Consider the following 27,812-nt stretch of genomic DNA (forward strand, 5'->3'; position numbering starts at 1 on the left):
GCTGCATGGAAATAGGGAGAAGAGTCCAGGGGGAGCAGGTCCAGGCAGCAGTAGGAGAGACGGAGGGTAGTGCTAAGCATTACGGTTACTAAAGGTCTGTGCTACAACCAGGCCAGGCGACGGGAGATACACATGCCAAATCCTAGGCAGTATCATCAGGGGAATCATCAGGACTTGTGCAGACAACACAACAAAAGGGAAGTTAAGTCACTGCCCCAGAGATGTGCTGGCATCTGTCCTTCCCTGCCGAGCAGCAGCCGCTGGGCTGGTGGCCTTGGTGGCAGCAGGACTTCTTCTTGTAGCGGCACCAAAGCAAGCACTGGGCTGGGAATATGGAGGTGCTTGTGGAAAATCAGAGCAACCGCCCCACTGCTCTTTTCTTCAGCTGACTTGGCATCAAATATTTGAGCTGGATGAGAGTCAACAGAAAGCATGCTATTTTCAGGCGCGTTATCTTTATCGATAATCTCTTCGAGGCACAGTAACTCCTTCTCAAACCTGTAGTTGCTGTGGCTGGGAAGTGCTGGTAACATTGCAGTATGTGGCTGAAGCAGCAAAAAAAGATGTGGCATTTATCCTTTGGTTCCTATTTTCCTCTCTTCTTCCACAAACCGATTACAATTCCTGAAATTGACTGCCATCAGAGACAGTCAAAATAAAATAAAGGGGAAAATTGTTCTTATTTTTCTCCTCTTTGGCTGTAATGTGTACATCTCTGTAACTCTCATAATCCGACCCTCTTCCACCTCCTATAGCCCTACAGACCTCCAGCAGCATGATCCAGGGCCTCGAACAGTGCATTTCCCATGCATGCCATGCCTTCTGCTTCCAGCTCCTGCTAATCGCAGCACTCCTCTAGCCGCCAGGGGCTAACAGACCCAGATAAAATGCTTCCAGCCCATACATGGCTTAAACATTAATAAAATTAATTGGTGAGGAATGAAAGCCTAAGCAAAGCTCAGATCAGTTTGTTAATTAGAAAACAACACAGGCAAAGCCTGGCTGTGTCCAGGCAGGGGTTTTAAACGCTTGACACGGCCCCGACAGTGAAGTGGTGTACAATTCCCAGTGTAGGACCTGAAGGGAATGTGGACGGGGCAGTCAGCTCGCATGGGCTGCACTCAGTTTGTCTGCTGTTGGCCAGACAAAAATGCTACAAAGCAGCACAGAACCATCGGACGGCTCTATTAAGGGACAGGTGATAGCTGTGGTGTTTTGAGGACTGGCTGGTCCAGCCATGACCCAGCAGAGCTTGCTAGGAGGGAGCACAGAAGCTACCCTACCAGTAGATAAGTTTTCCTGCTGATCGGTACCATACGGTTTCTCTTCATGCCCATACTTGACCGTGTTATGCTGCTCTTAAAAGGGAAAGAAAATCCGAGTCCCCTCAAATGCACTGTTTTCCCCCAAAAGGAGGATCACAGCAGCTTTCACTGGGAAAGGTATGGGGCAGAGCCTTGAGGTGAGCCCGTCATCCTCATTAGTTGTACGTTGTTCAAATAAAGCAAACAGCCTTTGGTACAAATGCGTGTCCATGTTCTGAACTCCGCAGAAATAAATTGTGTGTTCTTAAAGCACACAATTTCTTCTTATTTTCCTGTAAATCTGTGTGGCCTGAAAACCCATGGGGAGAGTCTGATGCTCGCTCCAGACCTCAGCTCCCTTGAAGAAGCTCTGTGCCTGGGAAATGTAGGAGCCAGGCAGGCATCGTGAAGGTGGAAAATTTTGCCTCTACCCTTCCTGCCTCGCAGTAGGCCTGTGTTTTCGACCCGTGCTGGCGGTTGCTTTGGGAAGGCGGGATAGGATCCTTCTGCACGATTTGCTCATTGAACACCGGAGCAGCTCTTGCCTTTTGCAGGTAGGAGACAGAGGAACTGGGAAATGCGCAAAGGGTAGGAGGGATGCTCAGAGAAGGATATCACGGAGCATTTTTTATTCTCCTGGGAAGGAATTAAGACTGAGTAGGTGGTTGCCATCCGCTGTTTCACGACTAGGTGGCAGCAAATGAAATAGTCCAACAGCACCTGCCAAAAAAGCCGAAAGGAAGTACTTTTTTCCCCCCGCTGTGCATAGTTCTAAAGCTGACTCATTGCTGTGAAATGTTTGAGGTCAAACTATAAATGTTGCGTTCGGAAAGTAATTGGGTAAATTGGTGGGAAAACGATCCGCTGAAAGCCAAGTGAGCACAGCGAGCCGAGCGCCTTCCCAAGCCTTTCTCAGGCAGGAGGTGAGTAAGAGCGACAATGGGGCACGCGGAAAGCTGGAGCGGGCAGAGGGAGCGGGTCAGACATCCCTGCTTGCTTCCTCTGGAAGGGCAAGAGGGTTGCTGCGAGTCTCGCTTCGGCTTCTGCTGAAGCCTCCCCGTGGACACGGGGAGACCACGGGCAGAGGTGGCCGCTGCCTTCACCCCTCCTCGGAGCCGGGAGGATTTCGGTGGTGACCCGTAACAAGCAGGCGGCACCATCCAAAGGCAGAGGAGACGCAGGATTCCCACCCTGGGCACGTTAAATTTGGACACATCTGCTCTGCCTTGATTTTACCGAACGTCTCTGCAGAGAGCTGCAGCCGGAGGCGTCTTCCAGCACTGGCCGTGAGCAGGAGGTGAGGACACGCAGCGCTCTGGGGGACCCCTGGGCAGGTCCCAGCCGCTCCAGCTCTGCCAGCTCTCTGCCATGGGCCAGACCCGGTCTTCTGGAAGTGTTGAGCAACACCAGGTTTAGACACAGCAGCTCTGCGTGTTCAGGAGAGAGCAGGGCTCCTGCAGGGTGTGGCTGCAGCCCCTCTGGAGGGTCCTATCTCCCCACTGATGAACCTGGGTGATTAGGCTTCTGATTATGCTCGGCTGTTCTGATAAAGGGAAGCTTTAGATCGCAGCGAGTAGGACAGGCGAGCTGGCTGAGGGGAGTTGTAACAGGACGGCTGGGGGGGGATGTGGGCTTAGGTACGGATCTTCTCCTTGCTGCTGCTTTTAGCAGGCTCACCCTCCCTCTGAAAGCAGTAACACCTGTCCAGAAGAGGGACAGATGTTTTGGCATTTCTTCCCTCCGAGTTGGAGAAAAAGGCAATCCTCGTGATTCTCAGCTTCTCCCCGAGGACGGAGCTGAGATCAAGCAGGTGCTGTGACGCTGGTTGGAGCTGCTCCCTGCCAGCGCCCCTTCCCACGCAGGTCGCTGGCCTCTGGGGCTGAGCGTGTCCTTCAGCTGCTGCAGGGCGAGGAGCAGGCGGCTGGAGAAGATCCTGCTGAGGCTCTGATCCTGCTGCGCTGAGAGAAGCAAGAAGACACCGTCAAAAATCCATTACGACAGATGATTTGGTCACAGCCCAGGCAGAGAAAAGAAGATCCCGCTGCTTAAACAAGATATTTTCTGACAACCGCTGCGCGGCGATGATGGCTGGAGGGCAGAGACGGTCAGAAATGGATCCATCAGCTTTCTGGGGAAGGAGCTCAGGGTCCCTCAGTAACACGGCTCCAAAAGGGCTGGCAGCATCTTCCCAGCTCTCGGTGAGGCAGCGTGCCGAGGAAGCTGTAACCCTCCCTGCAGAGGTGTTTCAAAGAGGGTTAATGCGGCCGTAGGGCTCTCTTAGTTATGTGCCCGTGCTGGAAGGACAGATGAAGAAGTAAGCTGGGGAGAGAAGGGAGCACGGTAAAATCCCAGAGCAAACTAAACCATCTGCAAATGCTCAGCTGCATGCCCTGGAGGAAGAGCACGATGCTTCTCTGGGCTGCTGCGCCCCATAAATCCGGCACTGCCTCTGCAATGGGGCAGATGGGGCCTGTGGGATGCTGTGGGGCAATTTCTCAGCGGGATGAGGGGCTAAGCCCTGCCAAAAGGCTCTTGTGGCAATAAGCGCCTGCAGCCGCCAGCTCCCTGCCAGCAGCCAGGCCTGGAGTGGGACCTGGCGGCCGATCTCGCAGCCAAGACAGCTCCATTCATCAGCACTCAATAAACAAAAGTGCCCGGCTCCTTTATCGGGGAGATAAACGCGCAGGGCAGGAGACTGGTTGCCTTTGTGCTCTCTGTGCTGAGTGTGGGAGGCTGCCCCGGCTGCCGAGCGGGGCCAAAGGCACCGAGGCACCGCTGCTGCAGGAAACAGCGGGGAGAGATGTGTGGGAATGGGGTCACGGGGTGGCAGGCACCTCGGGTGGTGACCCACGGATGCCAGGCAAGGAGAGATGCTTATTTGGGGTAGCTGTTCCTGCGGGGCACGCTACAGGAGCTGGGCCAAGGTGTGAGTCAGGTCCTGAGGCATTGCCAGCGCCAGAAGTCGCTTAACAAAGGGGAGAAAAATCCCATTTTTATCCTTTTTTGGCTTCTTTGTGGTCAGTGATGGAAACTTGAAATTCCTTCTGCTTGCTTTTTTGTTTTTTTTTTCTTTTTCAGAGACTAACAATGCTGAGCTGTGATCCCCCTGCTTTTGCTGGACAGAGGTGGCAGGAGGGTTTGCTGGCCAGCTAGAGAGGAACGCTTATGTGGTCCAAGCATCAGGGACTTTCCTCCTGCTGTTTGTTAGGCATTTGAATCAAACAGCTGCTAAAAATACAGCTGCAGCCTCCCTCCACGGAGTCATCACTCCATGGGAACAGACAGACCATCCTCGCTGGCAGTCTTGGGCTCTTGGGGACGACAGAGGCAGGCGTGGGGCAGAGCTGTCCCCTCCTGTGCCCCAGTCACTCCCCACCTGCATCCGCTTCCTCTCTCCTTTCGTTAAGGTGTAGATGTAAGGTTGAGTGTCAACACCAAAAAATGAAACCAGACCTGCTGGTTCAGTGGTTTCCGGGTGATTCCCAGCGTCCAAGCCGACAGCCAGCTTTGAATCCGTGAATCATTTAATTAATCTTTGAATCAGCTAATACTCTTTCGCTGTATTTTTAGCGGTCGGATGCTGGATGCCTCTCACATCACCTCTGTGCTGTTAACTCTGGCAGCCTATCCTATGATCCTAGTGAAGAATGAGATCAAGCTTGTTTGAGATTGATTCTTCCTGAAAATGATGTTGACTGGTGTTAATAGTACGTTGCTGCCTCTCCAACCGTTATCGGTTAAGTTGTCTACCAGCACTCTGATTACCGTGTCCAGGGTGGCCACCAAGGCAGCGGTGACCAAGCTCGTCAGATCTGTCTTTTTTAGTGTCGGTTTAATACCCACACTCATCACGCGCTTGGGGATTTCTCCGGCGCTCCGTGATTTATTAAAATAGAAAGCAATGCAAACGGGGAAGGAAGCTGAAAAATGCAACCTCGTGAAAGCCTCTTCCCCTGCCAGCAGACTGCGTTCGACCCGTTTCCTCAGCAGCACCAAAACAGCCCATATCCTCTCTGTCAGCCAGGCTGACGTTTTCCTCGCTTTCCGCTCCGACAAGCCATGCGGGATTTTGAGATCTCAATTCCGCACGGGGAAAGGCATGGGGCAGAGAAACACGAAACGTTTCCTGCCCTTCTCTGGGTGGCTGAACCGTGCCACGCAGCGGGTTTCTCTGCACGGGAGGGCCTGAGCTCTGCTCCTCGCCACGTGTGGAAGGGCAGGGGGTGCGAGCCCGTGGCTGCGATCTCGCCCGGTCACCTTGTAGCAGATCAGACAGCACAGGCTGCTGCTGCTTTTGAAGCTCCACTTTGTACCCAGCAGTTTTAAATTTTTTCTTGTGCTCTGTCAGGAGAAAAAAATTTATGTTTGAGAGCACAGGAAACCTTGACAACCTGGCACTTGCTGAATGCGAATTCTCTTCCTCTGCTTTTTTTTTTATCCCCTCTCTTGAAGGCTGCCAGAGGAAGCGGGTCCTTTGCTCCATGCAGGTTACAAAGAGCAGTTGTTCTTATGCAGCAGAACCAAAAATAAAAACGGGTGATTTTGCAGTCCTATTAAAACTCAGCTTAAAGCTGACCAGCATTAACCTCTTCTTTGCCAGGGGACAGCACTGTCCAACCAGCCCATCTACAGGATGGCAAGATACGATAAATAGCAAAATCTGTCCCCAGCTATCCACACTGAGTTCAGTTCGGCTTTTGTCCATGTGAAACCTACTGATGCCTTTGCAAATCAGGGCAGAATGGGGACCCAAGGAAGGCACAGGCAGGGCCAGATGCCTGGCTGTTCTCTGCCCAGCTCTGTAGCCCCTGGAGGTGACCCTGGGGGATGCCACTGGTGGCACAGAAGCATTATGAAAACAAGTCTTTAACTATATTCCCCTAACACAACTTGCTCGGATCCTGCTGCTGTTAACTGAAGCAAACCAGCTAGGGATGGAGGCAGCATGAAGAGCCCCGTGTCGGTGCCCGCCGGAGCATCCATCCCGCCTGCTGCCCACACCTTGCTGCCTGTGGTGGTGACAAGGCTGCAGGGCTGCGCAGACCACGCTGGTAGCTCCCTGCCCATGGCATGGCCCATGTCGTGTGACACGGGCTGAACAAAACGGCCCATGCCCCTCCATCAGGTGATGGGTTCCCTTTAGTCACACCATGGGCCAGCAGCTCTGTGTCCCCTCACACCAGCATGGCTGCACGTGGGGGACACACCTGCATTTTGGCCCTGGGATGGATGCCCAGCTGATACATGCCAAAAAAATCCTGTGGTGTGCAGGTCTCCCTCCAGCCAGCTGCCAAATGGTCAGGTACCATCTTTCTGGAATGAGCTTTGCCACCACCAGCCACCAAATGCTGCATTTTCTCGTGCTTTTCCCAGCCCAGGCTGAAAAGTGCACGAGCTTTTTCACCTACATCCAGCTCATTAGCATTGGCTTGTGATATTTCACCAGCCCCTGGTTAACATCTTTTTCTCACCTTGGGTCGCAGGTCTGACTGTGATAACAGGCTCCTCTCATTTTCAGGCACGTGCACCTCTCTGCCATGTCTGGGCTGTTCGTCACGTCTCCGTGTAATTGCCACTTGTGTGTGTGCAGCATTCTCGTTAGCCTGATGTGCTCCCCCATCCTTGTAGTTGCTCTTCTCTGATCATCTCTGATTTGTTGCACACCCTAACTGTGTATTAGTGCTCTGCCAGCCTGCTCACCTCCTGCAGGTGAACTCACTGTGTCTTTACGGTGTAGTGCCAGGTGAACGATGCTATTACAGAAGCGTTCCCTGGAGATCCTCCCTTCTTTATGGCTGTCATCCCAAGAGCCACAGAGGTCTGCCTGGCGGCTGCTGTCCTCCTGGTCTCCTCTGTTATTTTCCAGAGCTTGTTGAAGTAGTCTCTGTGGTGTTTGTTTGTTTGTTTGTTTTGTAAAAGGGTCAGGTTTGAAGCCCATGTGTAGTGTTTCTCCATCTGTGGCTCATCTCCATGAAAACCCAGCCTGACCCTGAAGCATGCATCGGCTCCTTATTCCTTGCATACCTGGTGGTTTGAGGCCCAGGCTGCATTTGTGTGTGGCTGGAACGGTTTTTGGAGGAGCCCAGAGCCCAGTTCTTGTTTTTGGGCCCCTGGTTGTCTGAAATCCTTGGAATAGCACAGGCATATTGCTATCAGATACCACGCTAAAACCCCGCTGTGTCCTTCCTTTTAATTCTGCTTAAAAAAAGCGATCCCCTTTGCCAGACACGAGCTGTCTTTCCAAAACCCCATCTGCTTTCTGCTGGCCAGCTGTGGGGCCACCCCAAACCAGGAGGCCTGATCGTGGCTGGGATTGCTCCAGTCTCCCCACTGCGTTGCACGTGTGTGCTTGCATGACGGTGCCGCAGCCCTTTCCGCCTCCTCAGTGCCCATCAGAGGTGTCGTTCCCAATTTGCAGAAGTGAGAAAATCAGAATCCATCTGTTCCAGTGCAAAAACTGGGCAAAAACAACAGAAAATGGCGCTTTCCGCACACCGCCTTGGGTGTTTTGGCAGAGCTAGTGCTTGGGGGAGCCACAGGAAAATTGAATTAATTGTTAAAAGAGGGGTAAGGCCCCTTGGTGGCTGCTGGCTGGGACATGTAGGGTGTCACCTGCTGCTGGCGGAGTGAGGGGCTCTTCTCAGCCCCTTTGCACATCCCCGATACTGTCCTGAGCTTATAAAAATGTGAAAACAATGCCTGCATGTGGCCTGGAGATGTTACAGCTGGGCAACCATGCTCAGCAAGGGACAAAATATCATCACCCATGTGATGACAACCAGCTTGGCCTTTATTTTGTAGATAACAGCAAGTTTTGGGGGTTTTGCTTGTTATTTTACCGGGGCTGGAAGGATGCTCTCCAGGTAGCAAGATGACGGACTGGTGGGTTTGGTGGGCACACCACCAGCCATTTAATAGGGGCAAGGATGGCCAGGAGGGTTTTTTTGAGAGAAAAATGCCTGTTTTTCAGAGATTAGGTTCAGTCTGTGGGTGCTGTTGGGTCTGGAGTCCTCGGACGGAGTCGGATTCAGGGGACCGATGCCACAGGAACCGATGCCGCGGGGCCAGGCTCCTCCCCGGGGAGGCCGGCGCTGATCACTCCCCCCCTGTTTTAAGCAATTTGCCGTGAAATCCCTCAGGGAATATATTTTTGGGGGGGCTGCTCGTGGCCGACAGAGCCTGCAGGATCCCCACAGCCCCTTCCCGGGAGGGAGGAAGAACGGAAGCCGCGGCCCGCTCCGGGCCCCGGGCCCGTGTTGCTACGGCGACGCGGCGGGTGGGGAAGGGCCCGGCGCTTTTCCTGCACCGAGCACGGCCACAGAGGGCAGAGCTGAGCCGAGCCGAGCCGAGCCGAGCCGCCGGACAGGAGCTCCGCACCCCGCTCCGCACCGGCCTCCGGCCCCGGCGGGAGCCGCCGCCGCCCGGCCCGGTAAGTGCGGGCGAAGCCCCAGCGCCCTCCTCGCCCCCCGCTCCCCGTCTCGTCCCCCCCCGCTGCTGCCCCGATCCCTTCTTTCTCCTCCTCATCGCGGGGCTGCGGCCTCCCCTGTCCCCTCCTTCCCCCCCCCCCAGCCCCGGGGCTGTAAGCTGCCCCCCGGGACGCACCGCGAGGGGTGCCACCGCCCCCCTCATCCCAGGGGTGCGGGTCCCTGTGCTAAATGTGGGGCCGGAGGCACATGTGGGGCGAAACCCAATTTGGGGAGATCGTCCCGAGGTCCCCCAGGCTTGCTCGGACCTCCCCACGGTGCTGGGGTCGCCCTTGGTGGGCGTTGGGGACGGTGGCGACGTGCCCCGTCCTCCGCTTGCCCGCGCCTGAGAATTGCGGGCGACACGTGTGCGGTTGGAGCTGTGCCCCAAGAGCCCCGTGGCCGCCGCTGTTTGCCATCCAAAGCCACTCGTGTCTGTCTCCCCGGCTTCCTTCTGGGGCGGTTTGTAGGGTTGTAGCGTCTGCTGCCGCATGAGCAAGGAGGACGGGCAGCCTGGGTGCCGCCGGGATCCTGCCAGGCTCTCCTAAGCCAGCTCCGCGCCTGGTGGAGGTGGGTCAAGGTTATCGTGCTCTTCCCTGCGGGGATGGGCAGCCTGGAAATGCAGGTGGGTTTCGGGGTTTCCTCAAGGTCACCCTGGGATGGGAAGACCCCAAGCATCCTCTCCGCTGTCGCTGCGCCCCGCAGAGCTGCCGGCCTCCTGCTGGGCGAGGACACAGTCGTGGAAATGGGATTTTCCAGTGCCCCGGGCCTGTCTCCTGCAGGGGTGCACAGCTTGGGGTTTCTACATCTTGTCGGGCTGTCAGAGTCTAGCAGACATCAGGGCAGGACTGTGTTTATTTGTCCCAAAATCTTTGTTTATTTGAATTCCTCAAAAATATAAGCGCTCTGGCCAGGTGGAGCAGGGGCTGTCGGCATCACCTGTTTTTACGTAGCACCTCAGGTGAAGGGGCCTTCATCCCCGCGACACTCGCTGCCATTAGGATGACCTGTCGTGGTGTGGCTGCTGCCGCCGGGACGCTATCTGCAGTGATTTCGATCACTGCAAGCCATTGGGGCTCGCCTCTTAAACTCACTTCTTGGCAATGGGAAGCAAAAGGCAATCAAACTAGAGTGGTACTTGGCTGATAACAATATATCATGTGGGGCTTGGATGGCGGTTGTCTTCTTAGCCGCAGCTTGTGTTTTGCTTTCCAGGCCGTTATAAGCTGTTATAAGGTATAGAGGAGGCCTGATGTAGGGAGATACTTAAACCTCTTCACCAGAAAACAAACACCAGTATTTAAAGAGGATTTATGCCTGCAGGATTTTGAATCGTGTACTGCTACTTCTTGTTGTCATTCGTGCAGGTACAGTTTTTCTCCCGGTGCTGTGCCCTTGGGCTCGTTTGTTTCCAGGAAGCCCATCATGCTGAGGCACGTTGTATTTTGGCAGGAGGTGGATGGCCGAGTTGGAATATGGAGCAAACCTGCATCGTAAATTGGAGCACGGCACAGCTCTGAAGGAAAGCCTGCTGTCTTGTTTGACGCCCAACAATCTTGTTAATGTCTTACTAAGATGCCAGAGCCCTGTGCGATCCTCCTGCTGCCATTTTAAGAAGGGATAGTGTGCAGTGTTAAGTTACAAGGAGGTAGAAATCGTTGACAGCCTGGCAGGGTCATATGCTCCCCTTTTCCTGCCAAGAGAGACGTTAGTGGAGAAGACAGGGGGAAACACCTACCTGACCCTGGCTGGCCAAGGTGACAGCAACATGTATATGTAGGAGCAGTCCCCTGCTCACTTGTGCTTCATGTTTTGTGTTGTAGGATTCTGGCAGGGTAAAGGTGTGATGGAGACGAGGGATGGAGAAGGAGCTGCTGGGGTTTGGTGTGCCCTCAGAGCCTGGGAGCCATGTGACTCAGGGCGTTTTTTGGAGCTGTGCTCCAATGAGGGTGCCACGAGAGGGAAATTTTCGCTTAGGAGCTGTGAGCGTTTCATGTGCCTGCATAGTTGTTCTTACGTAACTGTCTTCGTGCCAAAAATTGTGAAATATTGGGAGGGAGAGCTCTTCTGGATTAGGGCAGCAGCATTTTTAGGGGGAAAAGTAGATGTGAAAACACTGCGCTGTGTTTGGAGCTCATGTTCCTGATGAGGGAACCAATCTACAGATTCCTCTAAGAACAGATTTTCCGTGAGGAGTGAAGCCAGATCTAGGTGTGTGATGACTGCACAATGCTGTGAAAATAATTAATGATCCCTTGACACTCTGGAGTGACTAATGTGACTAATACTTTCTCAGCAAGGAGCGCCTAGGTGTGGTGTAGCACTGCCTTGTCTTCCCTTTCGGTCCTCCCTGGCAGGAGCCAGCTGTGCGCTGGGCTGGGGGACACTTGTTCCACAAATGCTGGCAAACCTCTGAAGCATCTCTTTCACCCCTCTCCGTGTCTTTTGGAAGCATAATGCTGTGGGAGAGCAATTGCCAAACTCACCGTAGCTGCTGAAAGGCAGTGTGCCCTTGTGAAATATTTGGGGTGAAAGGCGAGGGCGGCTGGTTGCGTGGCGAGAAGTTTAGCAGCACTGAATGTGTCTGCAAAGGCACTTGAGTGCCCCTCGGTGCCGGCCCACAGCAGGTCTGCCTTGCTGCAGCGCAGCGCTTTCTTTTGTCACTTGATCCCTGAGCTAACCTGGGCAGGGAACTGCAAAACTTTTGCCCTGCTAACTTTCCAGTGCCAGCAAGATCCACTGCACAGAGTGTATCTTTTATTGGGCTGTTTCTATCTGCCTAGAAGCATGCTGTGCTGCCAGAACGACATAAAAGAGCTTTGAACTAGGCCCCAGGGCTGAAGGAAGAGGGGAAAAATGCAAAATATTTTTGTTCGGTTGTTAAGAGATCCCGTGCTGGGGAGATGAGGTGTAACCAAACCAGGTTTGGAATGGCTGGGACAAATGAGCTTCCTTGTGATCCTGCTGGCTGCAGCTCATGTATATTATAGCAGGGTGCAAATACACCATCAAGGGGCCTTCTGCAAGTCCCCCTTTTCTGGGCTGCTTCAGAGCAGATAGGCATTTCTCCTAAGCCTGCCTTCTTCCTGGCTGTCCTTTTATCAGATTTTTTTTCTGTCGTTTTTCTGTTTGTTTGTGTTTTGTTTTTGTTTTGTTTTTTGCGTGCTTTTGTTTTGTTTTTCCCCAGGAGGAAGTTTCCACACATCTGCTGGCTGGTCAGTGGTGTCCCAGAGCCGTGCGCCGTGGCCCTTGGCTGCAGTAAATTGAGGTAGTTCTGGCAGAGGCAGTGCAGCAAATTCGGTTTGCACCAGCTGAGGTCAGATCATCATGTGCGAGCCCTCAGGCTACGGGGAAAGCCTGGGCACGGGGCCTCTTCAAGTCTGTCCCTTACAAGTTTGTCAATGTCCTGTTAGGCTTTCAGGCGGACATGGTTATGTCCCAGCTGCCTGCACAGCCTTAACTCTGCTCCCAGGTTTGAATCTTATTTAATCCTAATGGTTTGCAACAAATCCAGTAGATTGCAGGATGGGGAGGGATCTCTCTGTCTCCGAGTCCTGCCTCCTGCTCTTGCAGGGACGTAAGGACTGGTTCTTTCCTTTCCGTCTGTGTACGCGTCACCTGATGCCTTACCACTGCATCGTGGGGAAATGCAAAAGCCTGCTCTGATGCACATTTGTGTTTTGCACAATGTTTGCACATTTGAGCTTCCTTAGAAATACCCAGATATCTGCACTACGAGAAGGTGAGAGAATTGGAAGCGTAGCAGTGCACGAGCTACAGATGCTGCCTGTGCAAGCCAGCGTGTTATATTTCTTTCTGACTCTGGCACACGCCACACGCAGTACGTCTGTTTTACGGTGCGTTTCCCAAGAACGCCAGCATTGCAGAAATCAGTTTCTCCTATCCCCTTCTGTTTGCCTTCAAGCACAAAGGAAGGGTGAAGGAGGAGTGGGCTGAGCACCCGCTGTGCAGAGGGTGTTGCTGTAACCTTGCGGTATGGCTTGCTGGGTAGTTCCAGTTATTAGGATAGATTAACAGGGGCGCAAAAGCTTTAGAAAACAAGGGAAAAACCCAAATAAACCCAATGAAAAGACCTTGCCACCCTGGGTGGTTTGGATTTCTGTCTGGCAGTTTCCTCTTACGCATCTGCAAATAAAAAAGCTTTGCATACTTGCTCTCTTACGAGGGCTGCCCACATGGAGATTATTTGCTGGAGAAAGGGAAAGGCACCCGGGCAGGAATGCTTATTCTTAGTGTCAGAGGAAATGTGATGGGATGCTGTTTGTTTAATTTGTGAGGTCTGTGTTGATCTTGATTGAATGCAGCCCGTACTGAACTACTCCCAGGAACGCAATTTTGTGTTTGTTTTGTTAAACCTTTTCATAATCAGCTCTTGTTCTCATTTTAGTGGTGCTGGTGCGGGTGGGTGGCGATGCCTCGTCAAGTCTCCTTGTGTCGTGCGCCTTCCTTTGGCGCCGCTGCTGGTGTGTGGCGTACCAGCAGAGCTGTCTGGATTTCGTTTCTTTCCTGGCTGTGTGGCATTTATTGATTGTATTATTATTATTTTTTAATTTAGAGATTAATTTGCCAGAATCACACGAATTTGAGCAGCTGGAGATGCCCCAAGTCCCATCAAAGCCAGTGCTGGGCTGTGCCTGCCCTACCTGGGGGCTGGCTCCATGGCTGGAGCTCTTGATTTCAGAAACAAAAAAGGAAGTGTGGTTTTGGGACTGGGTATTTCAGGCGCTAACCGTGAGTTTGGGTGCTGCTTTCTCCTTTGCCACAGACTCAGAGCGTGACCTTGGATGAATGGCAAAATGTCCGTCTGCCCCTGTAGCCCGCAAGCAAGCGGGAGCAGCAGCACTCGCAGGGTTTTGCCTCGTGTATGCAGTTGCAATGGCAGCTGCTGCAGAAGGTGTGATCCGACATCATGAGTGCTCTCTCCTGGGCCCTTCATTTTCCTGTTTCGTTTTATGTCAGTCTTCCCAAGCACGGGGACAGCTTCCTTGTCCACGTCCTGGGTAAGCTGAGCTCTTCTCTGTAAGGCAACAGCAACACTTGTTGGTTCATCTCGTCCTTCGGGAACAGCTGTTGTTTATGAAGGCTATTTTGTAAGGGTAGCAATTCTTCTAAAGGACATAAAACACGTTGCGTTGGCCTGAATCCCCTTCCCTGAGCTGTCCCGCTTGCTTTGTTAGCAGCTCACTGTACGCACGTGGGCGGCTGTTGTCTCCTTGATACCATTTTTCGCAGAAAACGTAACAGGAAGGTTTAGTGATGCCCCGCTCTGGTTCTCCAAAACTAACGGCGAGCTCGAAGGGAATAGCTCGGGCACCGAAGCGATGAGCCCGACAGACATGCCAGCTGCAGTATGAATAACGCAGCCCAGCCCCGGGCCCTTCCCGAGGGAGGGACGATTCGCAGCCGCGCTCCGACAGACGGCCTGCCTCTGGCTTTGGCGGGGGTGGCAAGAGACGCCAGGCGGTGGGTGGGTGCGCTCCCCGGCGTGCCGCGCTCCCGGGAGGGCTGAGCAGCCCGCTCCCGCGGCCGGGACGTGCTCGGGAGGCAGCTGCCTGCTGCTGACTCAGGCGCTGCCGCTCTGCCAAGCCTCTCTCCTGCAGGAGCCGAGCTCCTGCTGACCCGTGGCCAGGTCTGCGCCCGCTTGCCGGGCTCCAGCGGCAGAGGCGAGCTGTGCCCGCTGCTGTGGGAGGGGAAGGTGGCTTGCACCGCTGGAACTGGTACCAAAAGTGGGTGCTGACACCCACAGCCCACGTCGGTCCTGCCCCGGGACCATTTAATACCCAGAGAATGACTTTCCAAGTTTGACTGACTTTGTTGGTTTTTCTTTTTACCCCCGTCCCTCTTTTTCCTTTCTTGTATTACCTGTCTCTTTCTGTGCTGTGCCGGCGAGCTGGTGAGCAGGACCGCGTGTGTTTTTATTTGTCTGGAGCCTCCTAAATATATATTCTCTCCCTGCTGGGAGCTCCTCGCCTGCCTTGCAGCCTGCTGGAGTCTCTGCTGATTCACAGCACCCTGGGCGAGGAGGGAGCCGATGGATGGATCACGCCGCAGACTCCGGAGCTGTCAGACAGCAGTTGCAGTCCCCTTGGCAATTCTCCTGCTCGTCGCCGAGCACGTAGAAGTTTCTCCGAGGAGCTGCTAACCTCTGCAGGAGCAACGTGACCCGTGCGGGGCTGCTGACGCGTGTCGAGCAAGGAACCATTTTGTTGTGCTCCCAACAGCTTTGGCGTAAGCAAGCAGCTGAGACGGGAGGAGAAAAACGTGCTTTGTGCTGCAGGAGCAGAGCAGGTATATTCATGCACCGGTACAGCAGAGGGACGGGCAGCAACGGCAGCGGTGTCCTGGGAGGGCTGTCCTGCACCGCTGTGGCTGAGAGGCGAGGAGCATTGATCAACGTGACGTTTAGCTGGCACTTGGAGTGTTTGGGGAGCATTAGTCACAGCCTGCCTTCAGCAGTGGGAGGTGAGGACATATGCTGCCTTCGTCGGAAAGGTCTCCACCTGCTGTCGCAAAGCGTTTGGGAAGCTGGGAGAATATCCTTGTGTTAGCCTGTTTGCTCTCCACACCCATCTCTGGTGCAGAAGGTAGCAGCCACGCAGTCGCGGCGGAGCTTGAAGGCTGCACACCAGTGTCTGCGGGCTCGCACAGAGGAGCCCTCTTTGGGGAGTGACACCTGTCAGTTGTCCCACAGCCCCCACAAGGCTCTAGGTCTTTTAAAGCATTTTGTTCGGCACCCAGAAGCGCTCGCATCCCGGGCTTCCCAGAAGGGATTCTTGTTCTATTTTCCTGCTGTTCATCGGTGAGTTTTGTGTTTGTTGTTTTTTTCAGTGGGGAGCCAGGGAAAAGGCCTGGTCGGAAAGGAGTCAGGCCGGTTGCTGGGGGAAGGAAGAGCTCCCTCCTTTTTGGCAGTGTCATGGATTTGTGCCGGGCCAGTGACTGAGTAACTGCAGCCTCTGCTGGGAAAGAGGCTGACGTGGCTTGAAAGAGATGCGCTTTCCAGGGGCTAAAAACCCCTCGCATGGTTTCCTTGTGAAAATATTTGCATCTTCTCTGCCAGCTCACTGTCGAGGCTGCATGGGGCCTGTACCCATGGCTCTGTGTAGGGGATGAACCGCGTTGTACTGCGGCCCTGGATCCCTCGGGCTGCCTGGTAGGAGATGCTGTCTTCGGGGAGAGTAAGCATCTTTAAAACGCTGCGCAGTTCCCACGGCGTGGTCCTTGCTGCTGGAGAAAGGTGATTGCTTTGGGGCCTCCTGGGGACAGCTCTGCGTACTGCCCGACGCACGTGCTGTAGGAAGAAGTGGGAGCAGAGGGGGAAAAAACCCCTCTCCTGCTTTGCTCTGTCACGGTCCCCTAGTGTCCCCTAGCAGGAACGTGCGCATGCTTTGCAAAGTGCTCGGTGAGCACGTGTCCCTGGAGATGCAAAGAAATACGAGCGACTTCCTCTCCTCTTCCTCTTCCTCTTCCTCTCCCTGCCTCGTGTGCCAGGAGGCAGGCACCGCAGCGCGAGCCGGCACCGAGGAGGGCTCCTCGCCGGTCATGGCAGAGGTGAGGGACCCGCTTCTCGGGGGCTGGCGAGCGGGGGGCTCCTTTCCGTGCATAGCCCAGCCTGGCCGGGATCGTGCGTCTGCCCTTCCTGCCCTCCTTCCCCGTCTCCCCGCCGCACTCTTCCCCTGCCTCTTCCCCTTTCGGAAGGATCCGTTTCTGTTCGGTCACGGGAGGGGAGCACGCTTCCCCCTGCCCGACCCCGTCGCCGGCTGGCTTGCTCAGCCGGCGGTGTCCGTACAGCTTCCTCGCCGTCTGTCCGGCCAGCACCCTCCTGCCTGCAGGGGGGTGGCAGAGCCAGGGCTGTGCAGGGAGCAGCACCCGGCGGGACGCTGCGTGGCTTTGCAGCCCGCTGGCCCCGCTGCAAGGGGCCCCCAGATGGCACGGTGTCACCCCGAGGCTGGTGACGTGCTCCACACCGCCGTGACGGAGGGAGGAAGGGCCGAGCCAGCTGGCCCTTTGGAGAGGGGATCCCGTTTCCCTCGTTGCACCCAGGGCTGGGTGAAGGAGCCGGGCTTTTTGCCCGATAGCCAGGCAGCAGGGCCGAGCGAGCCGTAGGGCGCGAGCCGCAGCGCTGCTGTGCTGCTCCTCCTAAAGCCTTGTCAAGGCAAGTACCTTCCCCTCTCGCACAGCTATTATGAAAGAGCCTGGGTTTGTTGCAGCCTTCTCTCCCTTTGCCCTCGGGGCACACTGGGCTTGTTTGAATTAATGTAATTAGCACATGCCTTATTAGCTCACTAAGGCACAAAGAACTCGTGTATATTTGTAGCCAGGTTAAGCAGCCCCTATTAATTTAATAACCGTGTCCTCCTCAGTGCATGGCAACAGTTAATGGCTGGCGGTGACTCAGGATCGGGCAGGATGGAGGGAATTTGGGCAAGGTATACGCGCGTGCGGTTCCCTTTTATTGTGTTGTGTTTTTAGTAATGAGCAGGGCTGCGAAGGGAATTAGCAGCAGGCGCGGTAGATGGAGGGAAGCTCTCCGTGCGAGTTCGCTGCAGAGCCAGCCTCCCATTCTCCGCAGCGCTGCAGTCCCCAGCCCCTTTCGGGGCTCTGCGTCTCGCCACGCACAGAGCCCAGCTAGGTCCTGTGGGACGCTGCCAGGACACTCGCCACCAGCTTTCCTCTCCGCGGGGTGCAGGTTTTGGGGGAGCGAACACCGCTTTGTGCTCCACCAGCCTGGCGTGACGCAGCCTGCAAGCCCAGGGCGATGCTGTAGAGCCCTGTTCCCGCACACGGGATGGCGAGAGCCTGGGCTGTTTCTACAAGCAGTGAGTTGTGCGTTTTGGGGGCTCCTTTCACCTGAGATCAGCACACACGCAGAGGTTTCCTGCATTTCTTCTCCCCTGCTTGCAGTAATTACGGGCCACGTTCTCTACAGCGAGCAGGGGTCCCTGTCGTCGTGAGCTTGTGCAGGAGCACCAGTGAGAAGACGAGGCTGTTACGGGCAGATGGGCAAGGGAACCCTGTGGAATTGGACAGAATTGAGCAGGGGGCGCGCTTGCAGTAATGCTCCCTCTCCCTGCAGCTGGCGGGGGACCAGGTCCCAGGCTCCAGCAGAGAGAAGGAGCTCCTCTGGCTTTTGTCTGCTGGAGGACCTGGCCGTCCTGGGGGACACGACAGGAAAAGTAAAAGTGGGAGATCTCCGAGGAGTGACAGGGATGCGCAAGAGGCCGTCTGCAGCAGCTCGGCTCGTTTTTCCCCTCCCTTCTCTGGCTGTTCCCTGGCTCGGGTGAATTTGGAGAAGGAAGGAGCGGCCTCGACCTGGCTGAGTTTAACACGCCGACTTCATCCGTCTTCCCTCGTGCTGCGGGAGCCGCCGTGTGTCGGCACCGACCCAGGAGCCCCTCGCTGGCTGCTGGGCTGGGAGGGACAGGGCTGAATTTACAGCCCTTGCGGTACGGCCCCTCTGCAGCCTCGGGTCTGGCACCAGCCCAGGAGGACACGCTGCAAGGCGTTGGACAGGAGCAGCTCCGTGGGTGCGTAGGTGGTGCTCTGATGAGGTAATGCCAGGAATTGGCCAGAAAAGATGCTTTTTTTTTTTTTTCCCAGCAGGGCTGCTGAAGGCCTGTTCTTTCAGAGGAGAGCAATCTGCTGAGAGCCAGGAGCCCGGGTTTTGTTGCCCGTGGGGAATGAATGGGCCCTTTCACACCCCAGGTCCTCAGCTCTGCGCTGTTTGCCTCGTTCCTACTGAGCGAGCTCGAATCCAACCCTGATTTTCCCTTGGGCTCCTTGGTTGGTAGTTTTTAGTTACTGCTTTGTACCTTTTTTCTACTCTGCCAGTCTCTTGGCAGAGCACCCAAGTGAGGGCTTTGCACCACTTTGTTTCCCAGGGTGCTGCGAGTCCTTCCAGATCAGAGGAGTGGTCTGGCTGCGCCATCAGGCTCCGGGTCTGCCTTTTCTTTACGGACAAGGCCACCACAGAACAGTGAAAAGGACAGATTTCATACAAGTTCTTGCTTCTTTTCCCTGCTCCGTCTCTGATCTTCCACACTCCAGCTTCTCAGTTCGTTTGTGCTCTTTCTCCAGCTAACGCCGTGTTTCCCCGAAGCTGTAATTTCATAAAAGCTGGCATGGAGAACTGCTCCGGAGTGAGATGGGTTGAAAGTGTGTCTGAATCACACCAGTTCAATGCATGACTACACGATTTCTCAAGCAGCGCTTGGAAGGGGGATCACTGGCAACAAGCAAGCACTTCCGTCATCTCAAGATGTCCGAGCTGTGAACTTGCCTGAGTACCAGCATGGTCATGTCTGGGCTGCTTCGGTAGCTGTCAGTCAGCTTCTGCTTCCACTTGTTGCTCCAACTGCTAAATAACATTGGCCGTGGTAAACTGAATTTCGATAACCATTGCCTCTGGGGGCTTCCCCATAGCTCGTTTATTGTGTCTGCGTACGGATTAGGTGCTCCGTAGCTGCTTTTTTCAAGATCCCCGTGAATCAGGGCGTGGATTTGCAGGTCTCTGCAGACCACAGGCTGGAGCCTCCTGCTGTATTCGAGCAACATGCTGGGCCTGAATTTCTGCTGCTGCTGCGCTCTGGCCTTGTCTCGCTGTGTCACTAAAAATTTTACAGTAAGAGACGTGTGGAAAGGGCTCGTGTCCCTCTGGCTCCTGTGCTGCTTTGTCCACGCTCCTGTAGAAGCCACGGGGAGCTGACAGAGTTTGCCTTTATGCATGGAGCGTTGTCCGTCATGTAGAAGGTTAGCTTTGTAAATCCCAGCCTGCGCTCCACGACAGAGCATCGGACCTGGCCGTAGTCCTAGGGGTTTGTAGGATCACCCCCTGTGACTCTGCCCCTCTTCCCCTGCTGTGGCTCCTCTCCTGCCACGATAGCATGGGCAGCTACGCGGGGATGAGCAGGCAGAGGCACCTCTGCTGAGACGTTGAACGCTTTTTGTTCGTGGCCTGTTTTTCCTAAGCTGAAATGTTGTCTGGAGAACAGGGTGTTCCTCAGCCTGCTGGCTGCGGCTGGAAATCCCGTCTGAAGGCAAAGAGCAAGTCAGCAAAAGAGCAGGAATGAGAGTTCAGGAGCCTTTGCTGCTAATCAGGAGTTCTGGTTCCCCTCTGGGGACATCCAGGTTAATCTATACTGCCTCTTCTTGTGTTTGCAAGGCCAAACCCCTCTGCTGTGTCCTCACCCTGAGGGCCGTTCTGCATCTCCAGCAAACTAGCCAATTTCTTTGCGGCACGATGGAGGTGTCCTGAGGCATTTCTATCGCCAAGAGGGCAGCGTGGGGATGGTGAGGCTGTCCAGACCGACGGGTGAGCTTGCAGGGAGCACGGAGGCCAGGTATTGGGGCAGAGTTTGCTGCTCTTTCGTTCTTTCTGCCCCCTCCACCGCGCGGGCAGCCAATGGGGCAGGCGGGCCCGCGGCACCTCCCCGCGGGGACTTTGGCCTGCTTTCACCTGAGCCAAGGGGGGACCTGCCCCGGGCTTGGCACTCGGAGGGCTCGGCGTGGACAGAGCCGGCTGCGGGCTCCCTTCTGACCGCGAGGTGAGTGAGTTTGCATCTGCAGCGCCGGTCCGCGGCACGGAGGGGCTGCACAGCCGGAGAGCCGCGTGCCCGTGGTGGTGAGGGAGCAGCCGGCGGCGTGGGAGCTGCTGTGTTTTATCGAGGACCGGTGCCGTGCTTGGGGCCGCGGGGAAATTCAGCCCAGCCCTGCTTTTGAGGGCCTGTGGGCAGGTAAGAGCCAAGTCAGCAGCATCCCCACGGGTGAGACTTCCCGGTGCCGGCTCCCTGGTGTGTTCTGTGCCCGGCACGCACCTGGAAAGCGGCTTCTCTCGGAACATATTCGTGGGTCATTTTGCATTCCTAAAATCTTCCCTGGCACCTCTGCTTCGGTCATTAGGAAAACTCGGCAGGGTGTCCGTGCCTCCGAACGCATTTGCAGCGTGAAGGACAGCAGCGTGCTGGTCCCGGAGGGGTTCTCCTCTCCCAGCAGCTCACGGTGTGTCGCGGAGCGCCGAGTGGGAGAGCCAGCGCCCGCAGAGCCCGGCGGCTGCGCAGGTAGGGTTTGCATGCGCCCCAGCGGGCAGCTGCTGCGGAGAGCGTCTGGGGGGTCCTGAGGCTTCGGTGCCACAGTGCTGAGGGTTGGCAGGCGTCCCGTAAAGATAAGGTGAGTCTCAGCCCGTTGGGATCGTGGGGAGGAACTCCCAGCTGGAAGCTGGCCGAAGCTTGTCATTTCCTCTCCCTTACGCCTCTGCATCCGGCGTGTCCGGGCTGCCAGGAGCTGGTGGCCGATCGCTTTTTACCTCCTCCCTCGACAGCGATCAGTCGCGTTGCTGTATCCTCTCTCCACAACGAACGCCTCCTCTCACCCTCTGAGCCCCGTTCCTTGCTGGTGGCTTTTCTGGCTGGGGCGCTGGGTTTTGTCTGCTCTCGAGACAAATGGGAGTGCGTGGCAGGGAGTCCTGTTTTCCCCTTCTGCTGTTTATTTTCAAGTCAAGGTTGTAGTTCAAGTGTTTGCTTTCAGTGACAGCTCCAGCATGTGCTGGCCTCGAGTGCTGTCATCCCTGCCTGACCGCCCTGCACAAATGTTTGTGCTGGCACGGGAGCGGGGACGGGAACACATGCTTGGGAGAGGACAGGGCTGCTTCTTTCAGCAGCAGCGCCAGATAGCGTTGGCTGAAGGTCTCCCGTCCAAACGGCAGCCTGTGTGCGCTCAGATAAATCAGCATTTCTCGGCCTGGCAGGGGGAGAGCAGGACAGGACAGAGGGGGCAGGGCTGCGGGCACAGCGGTGGTGACACGCAGCCATGGGGCAGCGCGGTGGCACCTCTGTTTCCATCCAAGCTTTGTGGGTGCTGCAGGTGATCGAGGTTACTGATCAGAGCCCAGATTTAAGTCTTCAGCTGTGCCTAAAAATGTGGGGAGAAGGGCTCTGCGGCATGTTAATCCCGTGCTTGTTAGGGGGAGGCATGAGAAGGTGACTCGAGTGGCTGCGTGCAGGTGCTGTGGAAGAGGTGCTGCGTCCTTCCCTGCTTGTTCTGCCTCCTCCCTCCCCTCTGTGACCCCTGAAATCTCGGCCAGGCAGAGAGCAGCCGACTGCAGCTTCCCTTGCCACCTGCCTAGGGAGAAGCAGAGGGGGAAGATCCGCCCGTCTGTGCCCCCGCCTGGGCTGTAAATCCTACAATTACGATATAATTATGGGATGCTTACCGGAGTAAGCACTTTTCCTTCGAGTGATAAGGCAAGGAGACACAAAGGTTCAGGGTCCAGCCCCAGCAGCAGGCCTGAGGGCTGCAGAGTTGGCCACCTGGAGAAGACCTTACAGGAGGAGCGTGGGGTGCGTAGCAAGGACGGGGAGCAGAACGGGGCCGTTTCTCCAGCGGCAGAAGCTGCGAGGACCGGATGCATCCAGAGCTGGCCAAGTCTGTGTTGTGGTACCCTCAGTCTGGCTCCTCCATCCCACTCTGGAGCTGTGTTTTTGGGAGCTGGGAAAGGGAGAGGTGGGGTTGAGTGGGCTCCCGGGCTGTCTGCACGGCAGCGCCGGCTGTCACAGCGCTTCTCTGCCTGGCACGGAGGTGCTTCCCCGGGCACGTCACTCTAAAACTAATTTGCTTGATCATTTTAATAAATGGAGAAGGGACGTCGTGGTGTGCGAGTAATGGGGCATTAATCCACGCCTAGCTGTGCTAACAGCACTCTAGGAAGGAATTACCGCCACGTAATTCATCGTCTGTGCAGCTCTCGTTGCTGTAATTACGGCACGTACAGTTTAGGACCCCCTTCCGCTCGGGTTTCCCAGCCTCTCCCACTCGAAGGCAGGCCTCTCATGGCTCTCATTTCCCCGGCCTGCCTGTACCAGATCCTCCAGGCTCCTCATGCCTCTTTCCTCCCTAGGATAAAAGCATGACGTTGTCCTGGATTTCTTTTTTTAATTGTCCCGTAAGATCAGCAGCATTCTGCTCCCAGCCTATGTTTTCGCTCCTGTCGGGCTGCAGTAGTTATCTTCCTGCCCTGGGAAGGACTGGGCTCTGGCTCCCCCCAGGAGTTTCCTTGACAGGGCACCGAGGGCTTCATCCTGCACCACCCTTCAAAGGGCTCGGGGAATCCTGTAGGCTACAGGAAAGCGCTCAGGTAGAGTTTGCAGTCCCACTGGGTTTGTTTTGCAAGCGGTCATTTGCTGGAGCTGTGCTTAAACAAACAGAGCTCAGACAAGCTTTCCACTTCGGTGCGTTAAAATCTCTCAATGCGTGAAAATCCCCTGGCCACGGACATTGAGGCCCCTGCTGTGCCGGGTGCCGGGTGAACGGTTCTCGGGTGCTGGTGTCTGCTAGCAGAGGAGGAGCGCACCCGAGCCTGGCACGGGCTGTCGGGATCGCCCAGCACGTTTTGTCGGAGCTGCTGCCTCGGTAAGCACAAACATCCCGTTGCGGGTGTAGATGTTATCAAGCGAGCTTTCGTGGTTCAGGGCTTATTTACGCCGGGATAACAGGCTTTCAGCTGGAGCTGGTCTCCCTGTGTTTGTTTTTGTATTTCGGTCTCGTTCTGGTTAAAGCGATAGGGAATCAGACTGAACTAACCTGAAGGAAGTTGCTCTCGGAGACGTGACAGTGCACACAGAGAAAGACGCAAGCGGTTTTCACTTGGGAAGTGCAGACTTCACCCATCTCTGGACATTTTTAAGCCCTGCTTCCTCAGATGAGTCAGGATCAGGTAAACTCTCTGGAGAGGGACCGTGGAAGAGAAGGAAGGTAACGTTACGTAGCGGGTGAGGCTGGCGTGTAGTGTTTTGGAGAGGAGCCCCTTTCCTTAGCAAGCTGTGTGCTGGTCGCTCGTGGCTTTGGCTGGGTTTGGGACTGCCGAAGGCGGCTTTAGTCCCACACCGCCAAATTGTGGGGCAGTGCAAGTGCTCTCCCTCTGCCCCGTCCGTGACACTTGGCATAACAGAGAGTGGTGCGGGTCAGTGCTGAACCGTGTGTATAATCTTCCCCCTGCCTCTGGGGTTAGGCTTTCAGTGAGCTTTTATCCTCAGGAGCGCCTCCTGCCCTCAGGTTGCATCTCCAGAGCAGATGCAGGGTCAGCCTGGAAGCCACCTTGCTGAAAGTGAAATCCTGTGGGGCTTAGGAAATCGTCTGCAATCAAGGGGCAAATTTCAATCCTGAGGCAAAGGGCAGAGATATTTCCTCTGCTTCTGTCCTTTAGAAACGATGTGTCTGTGTGCTGGAGGGAAGGGCCAAAGGGGTCTCGCAGCGGCATTTGATCCTCTTGGGGTGGCTGCGTGGACCTGTAGAGGGCTGGGGTCGGGGGTCCTGGTGTTTGCAGGCAATGAGCCCCGCTCTCCTGGATGCCAGGCAGAGCTCGGGCACTGCCTTGCTGCGGCCCTTCCTCACGTGCTGCTGGAGCCTGACGACCCTGGCAGCTCTTCCTTCCAGTTGTGCATCTATATTTATATATATGCAGATGTATTTTTATACGGCTCCCTCGGGAGCCCAGTCAGCAGCTCAGTCTCCTCTCTCAAAGGAGATGAGGTGCTCTCTGAACTCACTTCTTCCTCAGCCTGTCTCACCCTGCCAAGTAGGACCCGAGCTTCAAGAAGAGCGGTGCCCATTCTCAACCTCGCCTCTTTGGTGTCTTTCTCTCCTTTCCCAGGAAGAAACCAAACTGGAAAAGAAGTGACTGAGAAAGAAATTAAAGAACGGTTTGAAGGAACAAATCCATTTCTTAACAAGATCAAGTTGGAATTAAATGGCTGATAAACAGATCAGGTAACTTTTTTTTAAAAAATGTTAAGTTGTTGGCTGTGCTTTGGATTTTTCTGTTGAAGTATTTCAAACTCAATCCCTTTTGTGATACAGGAGGTCGGAGAAAAACACCTGAGCGTCTCTTCCGACCTTAAACGGCTTTGACTTCTTCTCTGCTCCTTTCTTACCTTCTTTTTTTTTCTTTCATCTCTTATTTCTCCTCAGCCATCCATTAGTTTGTGTCTGCCATGTTGTCGCATCTCTGCTTTCTCAAGCTATTTTTCGCACTGCTTTTTATTTCTCTCCTCTGCTTTTGACCTTTCATGAGTCCATTGCTTTTTGCTTCCTCTTCCAAAGGTCAGCTTGACCTGCTGACTTCAGCTGCTGACATCGAGGGAGCAAAGCCAGCTCCTTGACCAGCTGCGGATCCAGTGCTTGTCAGTACAAGGTGGGCGTAGATGCAGCCTTGTGCCCTTCTTCTAAAGCCACTCAACGCCTGAGTGACTGCAGGAACATGAAGTGCCAACAATAATTGGTGGCACTTAAGTGCACAGCAGGAGCTTTAGAGTGTTGGTCCCAGCATATGCAAAGGCTGGATCTGAGTCCTGTCTGGAGATGAACTGGGATGTGTTTTCTCAAAAGACACCACTGTCCCCTTAGCTCACTAAGATCTGTGCCAGTGCTACAGCTGGGTTGAACTTTCTGCTGCTTGTGAAGTTGTCCAGGATGAATGACTCCTGTCTGCCATGGGATTCCTCTCGTTTTGTTGTGGTTTTTTGTTTGTTTGTTTGTTTGCTTTTGTCACCTTTTTCTGATATTTGCCTTTCCAGGTTATTAGGTCAGGACAGGAGGGAAGCAGGTAGCCTGGATCAGTGGGGGAATGAGACCTGGTGACAGAGGACCGGGATTTGTTAACAGCTGAAGGCTAAAGGAAAGAGGGCTGCCCCTTCTTAGGGTTTGCCATGATTAGGATATCTTCCTGCCCACCTTCCTCCTGCAAATGAAGGCAGTCCTGAGCTGCACTGATAACGAGGCAGCACTGCAGTGTTCATGTGCCATAGATTTGCCTGCCATCAGTTACCCAATCTGGAGAGCACTTGGCGTTCTCTTACGCCAATGAAGGGCACGCTGAGATTCACCTCCGGGAAGCCTGACGGGTGCATGTCCCTGGTAGCCTCAGCCGAGCACCGAAAGCAGATGTCCCTGGCCATTCTGAAGGAAGGGGAGATGTCCTGTAAGGTCTCCTCCAGCCTCCCGATAGCCTCCTGGCAGTGTGAACAGAAGCCTGCTGGCTACAGGGGCTAGTTAGAAGGGCTCAGGGGGAGCCCTGGGAGAACTGGGATGTTTCTCTCTCCCTTCTAGTGTAAAACTGAGCGAGTGGCGTTATTCACGTGCCAGCCTGTGTTAGCTCCATTGCACTAAGCACTGTGCACGTGGGCCGTGAGAGGCAGGGGCTGTGTAGAAGATAAAAAAGGAGAGAGAGCACGGGGTAGTCTCATCCTGGGAGAGAGCAGAGAGCACCAAGGTAAAACATGGAGTGACTTAGTCGTAAAGGAAAAAGCTTTTGCTTCAGCTGTGGTGCCCAGCTCCGTCTGATCCTTGGTTTCAGGTTCCTCTCTGTGCCCCGATTCCTTTACCTTTTCCTGCTCAGGACATCCCTGCCGTCTGTGGGACCATGAGTCTGTAGCAGGCACAGCCAGCCAAGCTGAGGACATCCTTCTAAGCTTGGATAACACACCGAACACCTCCTCCCTTGCAACACAGGTCTGCCATCCTGTCGTCATGCTAAAGCAAAATGAGCTTAACACCAAAAGACCAAAAGCCACAGCAGCACTTCGCTGCAAGGTGAGATCAAGGGCACTGCATTTCCGCAGTTGTGCTCGTGTAACTTTATGTGAGGGTTTCACCAGACACCACCACACGCTGTCTGCACCGGTCTCCCTCTGCAGTGCTCACGGGGGAACCTGCATGCCTGGGTGCAGATGCAGCGGGAGGCTTGAGCAAGGATTTCTCGTCCACAGGTAGGGTGAGAAGCTCTGTGCAGCCCTGCAGCCTGTGTTGCCCCAGGTGTTTGGCTTGCCCAGATTTATCAAACTATCCCCCTTTTGTGCTAGGGTCTGCGCTGAAATCAGTGAATCTTTTGCACCCAGTGTGCCAGCAGGCAAGATGTTGGCCATGTGCCTGTGCCTCGCTCCCACCTGATGTAAACCCTGGGATGATTTCACTGTTGGAACAGGTTGAGAGAGGCAAGGATCTGCCTGCCCCGGGTGTCTCAGAGACACTTAGAGAAGTGGTGACAGCACTGAGGCTGGAAAGAGTTATGGGTAGCATTTGTAACCTGCCAGCAGTAAATTCAGAGCTGAATTTGGGGAGGCTGATGTGATCCTCTCTTGAAATAGCCTCCTGTCCAATGGAGCTTCCATCCTGCTGCGCTTTTATTTGGTCCGTAACCTCCCCTTTCAATGTAACCGGGGGTTAGATGAGGAGAACGCTGTGAAGCTTGCTTACTGCTTGAAATTTTCCCATGTCCTGAGACAAAACGAGCACAGGAGTTTGCAGGCACATCTATTCCCTCCTCTAGCCGTGGTGCAAAGGTCCCTGAGGCGGCAGAGTCTCAGGCTGGTGAGATCTTAGTCTGGCCCAGCGCTGAGCTCATGCACTGACTCGGGCCTGGCTTTCGAACACGCCGTGCTTGATTTAATCTCAGTCAGCACCGTCTTGCTTCTGGATGTGGGCTGAGCCTGGGTCTGCCTGCCCATCCTTGGCACCTCTTCTTCCAGCTGTGCCAGCCCCGGGGCTGTGCGTGCACGTCATGTGGGGAGGAGGAAGGAGCTCTCGCTGCCAGAGAGCAGGAAGGAATTTCCTGGAGCGCCAAGTTCCTGCTTAGCACTTGCAGGCAAGACTTCTCTTATCCCATCCCTCTTCTGTCTGCTCCCCCCAGCGAGATCTCACGGAGCAGCCCGGAGTCTCCACGCCCTGAATTTCGCAGGTCATCGCGTTGTGCGATGCGTTCCGCTCGCCCAGCTGCAATCCAGGGCTGCTGCCAGCCGTGGGTTTAATATCCGACACATCCTGTGCCCAGGGAGCCATATCCCCTGCTTTATTGGAGGGAGCTGACTCAGACAGGCTTCCTTTGTCTCTGTGCACAGTGGTTTATCGAGCATGTAAGTGCCGGCTGGCTGTTTGGAGTAACTGAATTTGCTGGGAACTTGTGTTGCGCTGCTCTGCTGCTCACTCCGTGCCGCCTGCAGATTCCAGGAATTCCCCCTGGGAACAGGAAGGCGAGTGGAAA

General features: G+C 55.0%; 1 protein-coding gene across 7 annotated transcripts in view; it reads left to right on the forward strand.

The window, feature by feature from the left end:
- Positions 1-2,084: 2,084 nt before the first annotated feature.
- The window catches only part of SLC25A22 (solute carrier family 25 member 22), a 46,637-nt gene continuing 20,909 nt past the window's right edge, over positions 2,085-27,812 (forward strand). Inside the window, exons 1-2 of one of the 7 annotated variants that reach the window (XM_035552313.2) lie at positions 2,085-2,227; positions 24,429-24,544. In XM_035552313.2, the coding sequence (XP_035408206.1) occupies positions 24,525-24,544 (20 nt within the window). In that variant the 5' untranslated portion in view covers positions 2,085-2,227; positions 24,429-24,524. Of the gene's footprint in view, positions 2,602-8,401; positions 8,734-14,689; positions 15,588-16,200; positions 16,337-24,428; positions 24,545-26,244; positions 26,366-27,812 lie in introns of those variants that run through there. The other 6 variants (XM_035552314.2, XM_035552312.2, XM_035552318.2 and 3 more) reach the window with 6 other exon arrangements.

The sequence above is a fragment of the Cygnus atratus genome, chromosome 5 (assembly GCF_013377495.2).
Source record: "Cygnus atratus isolate AKBS03 ecotype Queensland, Australia chromosome 5, CAtr_DNAZoo_HiC_assembly, whole genome shotgun sequence".
NCBI lineage: Eukaryota > Metazoa > Chordata > Aves > Anseriformes > Anatidae > Cygnus > Cygnus atratus.